Source organism: Bufo gargarizans, chromosome 2, assembly GCF_014858855.1.
Source record: "Bufo gargarizans isolate SCDJY-AF-19 chromosome 2, ASM1485885v1, whole genome shotgun sequence".
Lineage (NCBI taxonomy): Eukaryota > Metazoa > Chordata > Amphibia > Anura > Bufonidae > Bufo > Bufo gargarizans.
In genome coordinates, this window is record NC_058081.1 from 18,558,614 (window position 1) to 18,573,175 (window position 14,562).

General features: G+C 43.6%; 1 protein-coding gene across 2 annotated transcripts in view; it reads right to left on the reverse strand.

Annotated features, from left to right (window-relative positions):
* Window positions 1-13,378: 13,378 nt before the first annotated feature.
* Window positions 13,379-14,562, reverse strand: part of LOC122929230 — a 231,062-nt gene continuing 229,878 nt past the window's right edge. Inside the window, exon 10 of one of the 2 annotated variants that reach the window (XM_044282739.1) lies at window positions 13,379-13,730. In XM_044282739.1, coding sequence (XP_044138674.1) covers window positions 13,608-13,730 — 123 coding nt within the window. In that variant the 3' untranslated portion in view covers window positions 13,379-13,607. The remainder of the gene's footprint in view (window positions 13,731-14,562) is intronic. The other variant, XM_044282738.1, reaches the window with a different exon arrangement.

The window sequence follows — 14,562 nt, forward strand, 5'->3', positions numbered from 1 at the left end:
TTTATTTTATAGAAACAACCAAAAATGTATTCAATAAAGATTTGTTCAAATATACGTCAAAAATAGGTGTGTGTATTTATGTGAATTTTTTATGAAATCGAACACCTTTATCTGTATACATGACACACACCAAAAGACCGCTATTCTAATTATTAGTAAAAGTGATAAAAGCTTGTTTTTTTGTTTATTTTTCTAAAGAAGAAATATATGTAGACAAATTATGCCCTGAAAAGAACTCTTTATGAAAAAATGAAAAGACGTATGTGTATACACACTGTGGCAGTGGAGCTGCCAGAGGGCCACATGATGGCCATTGAAAGGCTGCATCTCACCCAGAGGAGTCAGGGTGAGAACAGAAAAGTCCCGGCAAAGCATGGAAAGGGGGTGTGTTTGCAGGAGTGTGTCACCAAGGGGCCCAGGCTTGGTGGAGTAAAGGCCCTAGGTATAGTTGGCCACTAAGCTAGTTGGTGGACACCAAGCTACTTAGCTTAGCTGACTCCTGCTAGTCCAGGGCGGGCTTTTACTGGGAACAGGCAATGTGTTGGGTGGGTGCCTGTTCCCCATGCGCCACTCCGGGATTTAAGAATATGCCCATGTCCAGGGATGCTATTCAATCCTGTTGCTGGACTTGGGTGTGGCTCCCAGTCTAGGGGAAGGAGCAGGCTGTGCTAAAGCCTGTGGGAGGCCGGGACCCTCTGGCGCTGTGTGGGGTAAACACTGTGGTGTTTTGGGAAGCTGGGTGGTAGACCCGGATCCTGCTAGAGAGGGACTATACTGTTTAGTCAGTGGCCAGATGGTTGAGGATTTGTTTTGATTTATGTTTTGGTTGCTGTTTGTGCATGAAGACTGCCAAATAAATGCACTGTTTGGACACTAAAGCCTTTGTCTGGAAGAAGTCTGTGAGAATGACCCCCGAATAAAAAGACGATCCCTTACAACTAGGCAGATTTGTGAACAATATCTGAGAGTCATGGGTCTTTTGTGTCTGTAGAAAATGTTTCAGATCTTTGAGTTCAGCTCATGCAAAATGGGAGCAAAACTGAAAGTGTTGCGTATATATTTTTGTTCAGTGTATGTGTGTGTGTGTTCACATATGAAGTGCACTAGGGACCAAGAAGTGTGTGGTGGGCGGATTCTGCTGGATAGAGATGAACTAATTTGATTCATCATGAATTTAGCAAAAATTATTTTTTCCAAATGAATCAGAGGTTTTGTTGCTTAGCTTTGGACAAACTGAGCAAAGCAGAGCCCTTAAAGAGGACCTTTCACCTAAAAAAAAAATGTAAACTAAGACCATAGCTTTACTTACATGCCCCCATGAAGTGTTGATCGTTTTTTCTTTTTTCAAACTGTGCCCCCGTTTGTCCGCTATGCCCCCCCGGAATAATTCCCGCCGTCTATGCTAATGAGCCAGCCTCAAATGGGCTGGCTTTAAAAGTTCTCCTCGGCGTGCCTTCTCTCTTCTCCCTGGCACGGAGCGCATCCAATCAGCGCGCTCCGCTCTTAGCCAGGGAGAAGACGCTCCAGTTCTCGCGAGACTTCAGAGAACTGGAGCGATTTCGTCTATCCGGCTAAGAGCGGAGCGCGCTGATTGGATGCGCTCCGTGCCAGGGAGAAGAGAGAAGGCACGCCGAGGAGAACTTTTAAAGCCAGCCCATTTGAGGCTGGCTCATTAGCATAGACGGCGGGAATTATTCCGGGGGGGCATAGCGGACAAACGGGGGCACAGTTTGAAAAAAGAAAAAACGATCAACACTTCATGGGGGCATGTAAGTAAAGCTATGGTCTTAGTTTACATTTTTTTTTTAGGTGAAAGGTCCTCTTTAATTTCACTGTACATTTAACATTCAGTACATCAGTGAGGCAGGGAGGATGAAAATGGAGGATCACATGAGCCTCAGGTGGGGCACTAGGCAGGCTTTACGTGAGCTCTGAAGCACAGACACCACTGTGAGCTCAGCCACTGATATGATAGGACATGCCTGTTGTGTTTCTGACAGCCAGAGCAATTAAACACACTAACCAGAGTAGTGATTGTGAAGAAGATACGGTATATTCAATTAGGTAGATTGAATTACTTTGTGGAAAGTTAGGTTTTATCATTAGAGACTGGATCGGGTCAATTATTGCACTGTGTGTATGTAGCCAGGGCAGGAGCGCTGCATAATGTTATGTGTTGCACTGCATAAGATATGCCCTTTTTATGTGCAAACCCCAGCTTTTTTATAAGTGAGCATTGAAATAATCCTATTTATGTGCACTCATAGCAGTGTTCTATATATTTTGCCTGAAGCCAGCAAATGTCCAATTTGGCAGTTTTTTCCTCTAAAAACCTGTTTACATTTTTCTAAAGTTTACAAAGATCTTAAATTAGCGTATATATCACTGTGTCAGCAGCAGTGTATATTCTGTTAACACCCAGGGGATGGCATCAGAATAACTCCCTGGATCAGCGACCCCTCTCTAGTAGCTATAGCCTGTAATATTATTACGCTCCAGAAATACATCCAGGCCCCTCTTGAATTCCTTTATTGTACTCACCATCACCACCTCCTCAGGCAGAGAGTTCCATAGTCTCACTGCTCTTACCGTAAAGAATCCTCTTCTATGTTTGTGTACAAACCTTCTTTCCTCCAGACGCAGAGGATGTCCCCTCGTCACAGTCACAGTCCTGGGGATAAATAGCTGATGGGAGAGATCTCTGTACTGACCCCTGATATATTTATACATAGTAATTAGATCTCCCCTCAGTCGTCTTTTTTCAAAAGTGAATACCTTAATTTTGGTAATCTTTCAGGGTACTGTAGTTGCCCCATTCCAGTTATTACTTTAGTTGCCCTCCTCTGGACCCTCTCCAGCTCTGCTATGTCTGCCTTGTTCACAGGAGCCCAGAACTGTACACAGTACTCCATGTGTGGTCTGACTAGTGATGTGTAAATGGTAGGACTATGTTCTCATCACCGGCATCTATGCCACTTTTGATGCAACATTATCTTATTGGCCTTGGCAGAAGTTCACCAAAATTACTAGATCCTTTTCCATGTCAGTGTTACCGAGTGTTTGACCATTTAGTATGTACGGGTGACTTGCATTATTCCTTCCAATGTGCATAACTTTACATTTGTCAGTGTTAAACCTCATCTGCCACTTATCTGCCCAAGCCTCCAATCTGTCCAGATCCCTCTGTAGTAGTATATTATCCTCTGTAGTATATATATACAGTATACTGTCCTCTGTAGTATATATACAGTATACTGTCCTCTGTAGTAGTATACTGTTCTCTTCAGTGTTAATTACTTTACACAGTTTAGTGTCATCTGCAAAAATTTATATTTTACTGTGCAAGCCTTCTACAAGATTATTAATAAATATATTGAAGAGGATAGGGCCCAATACTGACCCCTGAGGTACCCCACTAGTGGCAGTGACCCAATCTGAGTGTGTACCGTTAATAACCACCCTCTGTTTTCTATCACTGAGCCAGTTACCCACATACAGACGTTTTCTCCCAGTCCGAGCATTCTCATTTTATATACTAACCTTTTATGTGGTACAGTGTCAAATGCTTTGGGGAAGTCCAGATACACGACATCCATTGATTCGCCACTGTCACATCTAGAACTTACCTCCTTCTACACTTTGTTTAAACTGATAATCTATTTTCTGGATAGATCATCAGCATCTGATCAGCGGGGCTCCGACACCCGGGACCCCCGCCGATCAGCTGTTTGAGAAGGCAGCGGCGCTCCATCAGCGCCGTGGCCTTCTAACTGTTTACCGCTGGCCCAGTGACGTCAGGACTTGTATCAAGTGGCCTGGGCGGGGCTAAGCTTCATTCAAGGGAACGGAGCCCAAGGAGCCAATTATGGCATATCACGGTCTGATAAAGTGGCAGGAGGGTGAGTGAGGACTATCATGACGATTGTCTATTGGACAGGACCTAGAAACCTAATTGGGGTTCTGAGAAGGAAGTGATATCAGAGGAGAAGGGTGGCATTAATGAACACAGCCAACGTACGGACAAAACCACAAAAAAATCTACTATTGGAGCAGGCTCAAGTCAAGCCCACTGCCATGTGCAATATCTGCAGGATGAAAATAAGCCATGGGCATTAAAACTGAATCCAACAAGGCAATGAATGAGTGGTAGGTTTGAAATCAAGTCATAGGTAAAATGAAGACAGAAGTATCAATGACACATTGAACTGTAGATTGTATCATTTCCTTACTTTTGCCATGTTTATCTGCAAAGATGCTTATGATCTTTACACAAGATGACTTCTGTCCTTGTGACTAATCTTAGGGTACTTTCACACTTGCGGCAGAGGAATCCGTCAGGCAGTTCCGTCGCTGGATCTGTCAAAACATAAGCCAACTGATGGCATTTGTAAGACTGATCAGGATCCTGATCCGTCTTACAAATGCATTGAAATGCCGGATCCGTCTTTCCTGTGTCATCCGGAAAAAATGGATCCGGTATTTTATTTTTTACAGGACGGACGGACGGATTCGGCAAACATACTTTATGGATGTATCATAAATAGAGTTGAGCGGACACCTGGATGTTCGGGTTAGACAGGTTCGGCCGAACTTTGGAAAGAAGTTCGAGTTCGGGACCCGAACTTGACCCAAACTTGACTCCGAACCGTATTGAAGTCAATGGGGACTCGAACTTTTGAGCACTAAAATGATTGTAAAAATGTCATGGAAATGGCTAGAGGGCTGCAAATGGCATTAAAATGTGGTTAAGAGCATGGCAAGTGCTCTGCAAACAAATGTGGATAGGGAAATGACTTTAAATAACATAAAATACGTAAAAAAAATAAAATAAAAATCTTGATCTAGGAGGACGAGGTCCATATGGAGTAGGAGGTTGAGGTGGCAGTGTAGGTGGAAGTGACGGTGGAGGAGGAGGAGGTAGCCTACACTGCTTTTTGGTTTTCAATTTTATTTTTTAAATTAGGGTACACCCCAAAACATTGGGAAATATAACCCTCCAGTCGTGCTAAACACACGTTCAGACAATACACTGGCTGCAGGGCAGGCCAGCACTTCCAAGGTGTAAAGGGCAAGCTCAGGCCATGTGCCCAATTTGGAGAACCAGAAGTTGCAGGGGCTGACCTCTGTCAGTCGGTTCGTGTAGGCGTGTGCACACTTACTGCCCCACCATGCCGCATGTCCCCGTGATGTTCACGATCCAATTTGATATCTGCTCTATCAATTCTTGATATCTGCTCTATTTCGATGTTCTTTTATGCGCCTACCATGGTGATTACGGGTGGTAGGGAATCAGGGTTCCAGGCCGGAGAGGGAGCGTGAGAAAGAGAGACCACATCCAAGGGAGGGTTAATATTTTCAAATTTAAAATGATAGAGTTGAATTATGGGAGAAATTATTAAAGCATAAAAGTGTGACAATTTTTTAAAGTTTAAGCATTGAATGTAAGGATGTGGTGCGCATTAATTACTGAATAATATATTAAATTGTATTCCCTGTCACCTATGCAGAGCAGGTGTTTATTCACGTCTGAAATTGTATAATGTCAACCCAAGAATGTAACAGAAAAATTAGTGAAATGTATTAACCTGTCTACTTGGTAGAGCGGGGGTCTATGACAGAAATAAAATGTTTATTGTTACCCGAAAATGTTAAAGAAAAATTATTGAAATTTATTAAGCTGTAAACTAGGTAGAGCAGTGGTACATCACACCCAAAAATTGGTTCATTTCAAGTGAAAATGTAACTGACAATTTTTTTTTTTACCTGTCTACTAGGTATAGCCTTGGTACACCACACCCAAAAATTTATGAATTTCACCAGAAAATGTAACTGACAAATTTATTTATTTTTGTCGGTCTACTAGGTATAGTAGTAGTACATCACACCCAAAAATTGGTGAATTTCACCCGAAAATGTAACTGACAATTTTTTTTTTAACCTGTCTACTAGGTATAGCAGTGGTACTTCACACCTAAAAATTTATGAATTTCACCTGAAAATGTAACTGACAAAGTAGTGAAATGACATAAAATACAATACGTACAAATAAAATAAAAAAATTTGATTTATGAGGTGGAGTTCCATATGGAGTAGAAGTTTGAGGAGGCGGTGGACGTAGCGGTGTAGGTGGAAGCGGCGGTGGAGGAGGACGAGGTAGCCAACACAGGTTTTTGGTTTTAATTGTATTTTTTAAAATTAGGGTACACTCCAAAAGAGTGTGAAATATCAAAAATACAACAATGAGCAATTGCGCTGCAGTATAACAATGGCTGGTTAGTGCTGGTATACATGTCTATTCTGCACAAGGTACAGACAAGTCCTGTTGGATCCATGCCTGGTTAATTTTAATGAACGTGAGCTTGTCCACATTGGCTGTGGACAGGCGGCTGCGCTTGTCTGGGATGATGCCCCCTGCCATGCTAAACACACGTTCAGACAATACACTGGCTGCAGGGAAGGCCAGCACCTCCAAGGCGTAAAGGGAAAGCTCAGGCCATGTGCCCAATTTGGAGACCCAGAAGTTGAAGGGGGCAGACCCGTCATTCAGTATGTGTAGACGTGTGCACACATACTGCTCCACCATGTTGGTGAAATGCTGCCTCCTACTAAGATGTTCCATATCAGCTGGTGGTGCTGGTTGTTGTGGCGTGCTGACAAAGCTTTTCCACATTTCGGCCATGCTAACCCTGCCTTCTGAGGTGCTGGCGGTGCCCCAGCTGCATTGGCGACCTCTTCCTCTGCCTTCACCTTGTGCTTCCACTGTGCCCCCGCTGTCAGGTGGGAATGCCACCAGCAGCGCGTCTACCAGCGTGCGCTTGTACTCGCGCATTTTACGATCACGCTCCAGTGGCGGAATTAAGGACGGTACGTTGTCCTTGTAACGGGGATCCAGTAGCGTGGCCACCCAGTAATCAGCACAAGTTATAATGTGGGCAACTTGGCGGTCGTTGCGGAGACACTGCAGCATGTAATCGCTCATGTGTGCCAGGCTGCCCAGAGGCAACAAAAATCTGTCCTCTGTGGGAGGTGTATCGTCTGTGTCCTCTGTATCCCCCCAGACACGCACCAGTGATAACCATGAGCTGGTCTGGGTGCCACCCTGCTGTGAACATGGTTCCTCCTCCTCCTCCTCAATATCTTCAATTGCCAGGTGTTTGTGGGTGCAGGAACCCACCCTCGGAGCCACTTGGGAATGACTGGCCGGAAACCCTACGAAATGATCCCTCTTCCTCCTCCTCCTGCCTCTGTGCCACATCCTCTTCCATCATCGCCAGCAGCGTTTTTTTCAAGGAGGCATAGAAGTGGGGTTATCGGCACTGGCCATGTTGGTGGAGTACTCGAAACAGCGCAACAAGGAACACAGGTCTCGCATGGAGGCCCAGTCATTGGTGGTGAAGTGGTGCTGTTCCGCCGAGCGACTGACCCGTGCGTGCTGCAGCTGAAACTCTACTATGGCCTGCTGCTGCTCGCACAGTCTGGCCAGCATGTGCAAGGTGGAGTTCCACCTTGTGGGCACATCGCATATGAGGCGGTGAGCGGGAAGGCCGAAATTACGCTGCAGCACTGACAGGCGAGCAGCGACAGGGTGAGAACGCCAAAAGCGTGCACAGACGGCCCGCACTTTATGTAGCGACTCTGACATATCGGGGTAATTTTTAAGGAATCTCTGCACCACCAAATTCAGCACATGCACCAGGCAAGGGATGTGTGTGAAATCGGCTAGTCCCAGAGCTGCTATGAGATTTCGCTCATTATCGCACACTACCAGGCTGGGCTTAAGGCTCACTGGCACCAACCACTCATCAGTCTGTTGTTCAAGGCCCGTCCACAGCTCCTGCACGGTGTGGGGTTTGTCCTCCAAACAAATACGTTTTAAAACTGCCTGCTGTCGTTTACCCCTGGCTGTGCTGAAGTTGGTGGTGAAGGTGTTGCGCTGACCCGATAAGGAGCCGGTAGATGATGATTAGGAAGCTGAGTAGAAGGAGGAAGCAACAGGAGGCAAACTGAAGTGCCCTGTGTAGCGAAACCAACCTCGCCGCTGGGTTTTGGAGGGGCCTGGCTACTAGCCTCTTGCCCCAGGATTATGGGCCCTCTCATCAGCCAGGCCTCCTTTGTTCACAAAGGACTTGGACTAACTTGAACCCCTGGTCTAATTCATGCCATTTTGGGATGTTAAATGTCTATGTGTATTGAAAAAGGTGGGACATTGTATACGTTGAGTACTGAGGTCTGTTCCATTGTCTCTCTCTGTGTGTATTGGCGATGTCCTTTGTCCTGAGAGATAATTTAATTACTTTACGGTTGTCCCCAGGACAGAGGATATTGTGTATTCTCCTGCCTGTGATGATTGCATCAACCCAGTGTGAGGTAATTCTATCACAGGCAGAGTGGAGGATTTTGTGTGGGAGTGTCTGAGTGTATTGTATGTGGTTATTGGCTGTTTCTACAAAACCCTGTGGGTGGTAACCTTGTTGGAAGATGTGTTACATTGGTGGCAAGCAGTGGGATGGCGTCCTAGTGAGAGGAGAAGCAGCTCGGAGACACCGTTCGTGAATTTGACAATTGAGGGCAACGCTAGTATCCGTACAGCACCCCTGGCTACAGCAATATGGATGCCGTTGGTACCTGCACAGCATTCAATGAGGAAGATCACCCGGATTACAGGGATGCCGAGCGGAAAGGCGTATGGCACCAGGCCCTGGAGGACGTGCAGCGTCGGAGGGGTGAGAGTCTTCCCAGTGAGGAGCAGAGTTTACAAATGCGATTGGTGTTGCGACTACCTCTACTGGGAGAGCAACCATTGATGGAGTGGGTGTCAGAGCTTGAGACACTGGTATGGCAGGAAACCTGGCTGGATGACGCTTACCAAGCACTATGGTGGGACACAGTACGACAGTCTCCATGGATGGAGGAGTACACCAAGCCCGAAGGTGAGGAATATAATGGCCCTGGTTTATTGTGGGAGCCTTTTGAGGACATTGACTTTGGGAGCACAGAACAGTCTAGATTTTGGGACATTACTGACTACAGGGAGGACTTGCAAAATTGGCCTACAACTAGTGGGGTGAGGGCAGATCAGACCTTTCTGGTCCAAAGGGAGTGGGAACTGGAGCAAGATTATCAACAGTTGTTTCGCTCCATTTAAGCCCAGCGCAAGATACAAGACAGTTGGATACCAGGCCCAGACCTGCAGCCCTTCCCCTGGCAAGTCACAGCTGAGGTATCCCCTACTTCCTCACCAACTGTGGAGGTAGGGGACTTCATAGACTGGTACTGGGAGGAACCGCAGTCGGCAGGTGGAGATGGGACCGTAGTCACTCCACCGGCCGAACAGGGTGGCTGGGCAGGCGGCCCAGATCCCCAACTGCCACTGGGAGTACAGGGAGAGGAGATTATCGGTCCCTCATCTCTGCAACAACCAGAATCACTGGTAGTGGAGACAGTCGGTCTCACTACCCAGCGGCAGTATACTCTGCAGAGAGAGGAGACAGTCGGTCTCTCTTCCCAGCGGCAGGTAGCATCCCAGGGGGAGGAGTTGGTCGGTCCCTCACCCCTGCAACAACCTGCTACAGCGATAGGGGACCTCATAGACTGGTCCTGGGGGGAAACCCATATGGCAGGTGGAGATGGGACCGAGATCTCTCCACAGGCCCTACAGGGATGCTGGGCAGTCGGCCCAGATCCCCAACGGCAGGCGTAGTTTCAGGGAGTAGGGACAGTTGGTCCTGCTCCCCAGCGGCAGTGTACTTTGAAGGGAGAGGAGAATGAAGGGAGAGGAGACAACCGGTCTCTCTCCCCAACCACAGGGGGACAGCACCCCTGACTCCAATGATGCAGATGGGACCGCCGTCTCTGCACCATTTCAAGCTTGGATTAGAATGTCACAAAAGCTCAGATGCTGTGCTGGTGCACTGAGCTTGCATAAAATGGCTGCCGGCGCCCACCTAGCTAACAGACGGATAAAAGTTGTTTTTTTTCGGTCAATGGGCTCAGGGCAGGGTAAAAAGATTGTGCCTGGAACTCACACAACTAATTGTATGTAGATAGCTGAGTTAGATTCTCTCCTATTCTCTCCCTGAAATCACCAGTCCAGCAGCATCCTCTCCCTACACTAAGCACAGCAGAGTGACGTGCAGAGCTACGTGGCTCCATCTTATATAGAGCCTGGGTCACATGCTGCTCTGGCCAATCACAGCCATGCCAGTAGTAGGCTTCTAAGGTCAGACAGTTAAACGTTTGTTGATTGGCTGTTCTGCAGCCTTTTTTTTTAAAAGCGCAGAGAAATCGCCGAACCCCGAACCCAAACTTTTACTAAAATGTTCGGGTTCGGGTCCGGGGTCTAAAATTCTTAAAGTTTGGTACGAACCCGAACTTTACAGTTCGCATTCGCTCAACACTAATCGTAAAGCTCACTCAGGAACCAACTATTCAACCAAGGTACAGAGAAAACATCAGAACATCTAGGATCATTTTGTTTTACACAACATGAATTAAGATTTGTGGGGATGACAATGGGTTATATACCATGAAGTAAAACTGGCAGGATCCTGATATATTTCCATGATCTAGGGAAATGACCGTAAATGGAGAATCACCAGTTATTCACTGAGATGGAAGCCGAATTATGGCTCTTTCTATTGCTATGAGCCTGAGAATGTCCTGGGTCATCGTCATTCATCCTACAATCACGACTGATTTTGAAAAACATGCTTAAAAAAAATCAGTGTGGAATCCACGTGTTGTTGAGCAGATATTTGCCAAAAACTGCATGGAAAATCCCACAAAAAACACATGGACTTTCATGGAACTATTTTTTTCTGCTTCCTATTCATTTCATTAGAAAATTCAGTGATGATTCTGCCCCAAGATAGGACATGGTGCTTCTTTTTTTACACATGTAAAAATGACGCAAGTGCTGCTCTTTGAAATGAATGAAAGCTGTTTTGAGGCATTTTTGGAGCTAATTTGAAGCTTATTTTGAGGCAGAAACGCTCCAAAATCAGCACCAAAAAAACTCAGTGTGAACTGGCACTAAGGTTCCCAGTATAGACTAGTATAAACAAGGAAGGAAGAATAAAGATCATATGGTCTACTAAACACCAAGAGAAAAATGTAATTATAGATAAATGTTTATTACAAAAGCAAATATAAAATATGAATTAACTATAAAGAGTAAGGGTAAAATGATAACATTAAAACCAAACAATTCATGGAAAAATAGTAAGGCTTTACATATTTTTAAAAAAATTTATGTCATGGATTTTTTTTTGCCTTTTTTTGTCATTTTTACTGTGTTTTAACAACATGTTTTTCTTGTAACACTTTAAACACACGTTTTTTCATGCAGTTTTTCAGCTCCTTTAGATGAGCTTCTGGGCAAAATCCCATAAAAAAAAAACACTCTAGCTATAATATGCTGCATTTTAGAAATAAACTGCTGAAAATGTCGGAAAGCAATTTATAAATACCATGAAAAATGCTTTTTCTATTGTCTATTTCATCATGCACTTCAAATTTTGAAGTAGCAAAAATGCTAAAAATGGTCTTAAAAATGCTGCAATAATCAGCAAAAACATACAAAAAATACATATATGACCACCATTTCTTGGCTTGGTAAGATACGGCTGTATATGATTTCTTGAGCAAAGTACAAAGTACAAAGTTCATAAAGCTATCTGTTATTTCTTGAATTTCTGTGGATGATTAGCTACTAGGGACGTCAAGCTCAATCTTTTAGATCCTCTTCTATTAGAGCTGTGTCTCCAGTATCGATCTTGCGAGTGTAAATCCAGGGTAAAAAAATATATATAAAATTCTGCTTTCAGCTAGTTTAATAGAGCTCTATATCTCCCCAAAAGATTTACAACCATGACATCACCCTCATTGTCCTCTACTCTGTAGACCATACTGGCCCAATGATAATGTCAACTGAGAAACATAGGCACATGCTAATGTTAGCTAGAATAGGAACTATACCCAACTCCCATGTGCAATGGTTGGCATTCACAGCATTTCGTATGCGGCCAGTTTAGTGGCTCATACCTGTTGTAACATCATGGCCACCACAGGCTTTAGCTACAGCCTAATAGACAATAGTGTAGAAGAGGGATGTCACCAAATGGTCTGCGTGCAATCCGCAAAAAATGCAGATTGGACACAGATCAAAATACAGTTGTATAAATTTAATTTAATAATATTATTTATTATAAATAATTTATAGAGACAAGGATTAACTTCTTGTGTATGAAATGTATGGAAATTAGTAAAATTAATAGTAGTAATCTGATTGTACATATATTTTGTGAAAGGCAATAGAAATTAAAGGCTATGTACACCTTTGGGGACATTTTTGTTAAGGATTGCATTGTACTCATTTTAAACTAAAAATCTTTTTTAAAATTGGTCTTTATTACAAATATGGAACCCTTTTCTATGTACAAAGCTGAGATGCTCTACTAGCAGGATCTTAATTTTCTCTCTGCTCGTCAGTCAGCTAACCTAACGGCTCCTTATCTCTACTCTCAGACCTTAAAAACGTTCATTATAGCTCAATCCTTATCTTACTGATAAGAATGTGGCTTAAATAAGTGTTTATTACCTTTTAGTAATTTACAGATAAGGGCTATTAGTTGACCGTCACAAAATGAAAGTAAAAAGTATGATTAACACAGCTTGACAAAGGCTCCATTGAGAAAGTAAATAAAATAATCACCTATTCACTGGAAGACCGGAGTGCTGCCTTATTTTTTCTGCTTTATATTCATTTTTCCACGTCCTAGGAACAGTTGGGGAATTGCACCTGGCATCAAAGGAGTGCTGCTTTTTATTTTTTATTTGTTCTATGATTAACACAGCTAGAAAAAAACAGTTAACCCTTTGTGACAGAACGGCTCAATATTTTTAATAAGGACCAATTGAAAAAATTATTTTAGCCCCAAATGTGTAACATGCAATCATAAAAAAAATTGCCTCCGAATGTGTACGTAGTCTTTAAAGAGGACCTTTCACTGATTATTACAATGTGAACTAAGTATATAGACATGTAGAGCGGCACCCGGGCAATCTCACTGCACTTACTATTATCCCTGGGCACTGCTCCGTTCTCCCGCTATGCCCTCCGGTATCTCCGCTCACTAAGTTATAGTAGGCAGAGATTTCAGTCACTAAGTTATGGTAGGCGGAGTCTGCCCTTGTTCTGCTCTAGCGCTGGCCAATCGCAGCACAGAGCTCACAGCCTGGGAGGTTATTTTCTCCCAGGCTGTGAGCTCTGCAATGCGATTGGCCAGTGCTACAGAAGAACAAGGGCAGACTCCGCCTACTATAACTTAGTGAGCGGAGATACTGGAGGACATAGCAGGAGAACGGAGCTGCGCCCAGGGATAATAGTAAGTGCAGTGAGATCCCCGGGCGCCGCTCTCCATGTCTGCATACTTAGTTCACAGTGTCATAATCGGTGAAAGGTCCTCTTTAAATAGATTTATTAACCTTTTGCAGTAAGACAAGCTTTAATCTGATTCATATGAATACCAAACAATTTTTTTAATCCTTGAATAATAATCTGGTGTTTTAAAAGTCTCATCCTTTGCAGTCCCCATTTCTGTGTCTTCTTATTTCCTGGAATCTGGACTGACGACGGTGGCGTACACAGTTTCTTCTTCCGGCTTTTGGTATGTCGCTGGATTTCTTTGTTGCAGTTTGGTTTTGTTTAGTTCAGAATAGAGAATGTTCTCCTAGATGGTAAAATATAGCGTGTATTAATGTCGGGATGAAGACGTAATAAATAAATCGCTTGGTTACACAGATTAGAGAATTTCTTAAAACTGGGTCCAATTCGGCCATCTGATTTCATTCAGTTCTAAATACTGTAAATTCAACCTGAATTGAAAGTGCTCCAATTGCCTAGAAAAAAAGTCTCTCTCTGCTTTATTCTCCTGAATCGAATCACACAAAATTCGAATTTGCAAGAATCAGAATTTTTTTTAAAATTTGGGTTGAAAGTCCAAATAAATTTTTTTGAATTGTGTCGCTAATTCTATTAAACTTAGGTCTTTTTATTAATCCTACCAGCTGTATTATTACTATTACACGTAAACACACTTAGGCTACAATCACATCTGCGTCGGCAGCTCCATTCAGAGCCTCTGTCACAGAATTGATAAAAAATAGCAGAGAGAAAAACCCTGTATTTAGGACTTTTTTCTCTGCTAAAAAGGTTCTTTCAAACGGAAACCTAACGGATCCCATCATAGTCAATGGGATTTTTTAGGTTCAGTTCCTGTCAGTTATCTGCAGAATGGTGCTAAAAAGAAAGAAGCCTCATAAGCATATTGGTTTTTTTTTATTTTTAATAAACCTTGGCTTAAACCAGCATCTCCTTTACCTGCATAAAATTTGCAATTCCTTTTGTATAAAAATGAATGATAAATTTGACATTCTAACAGTATTGTTTTATGAAAAAAAATAGGGACAATAGGGACATATCACTATATATGCCCCCATAACCTTATGCCCCCAGTGGTGGGACCCGCACCTTTTTGAGAACGGAGCCTCGAAAGTGGTGGA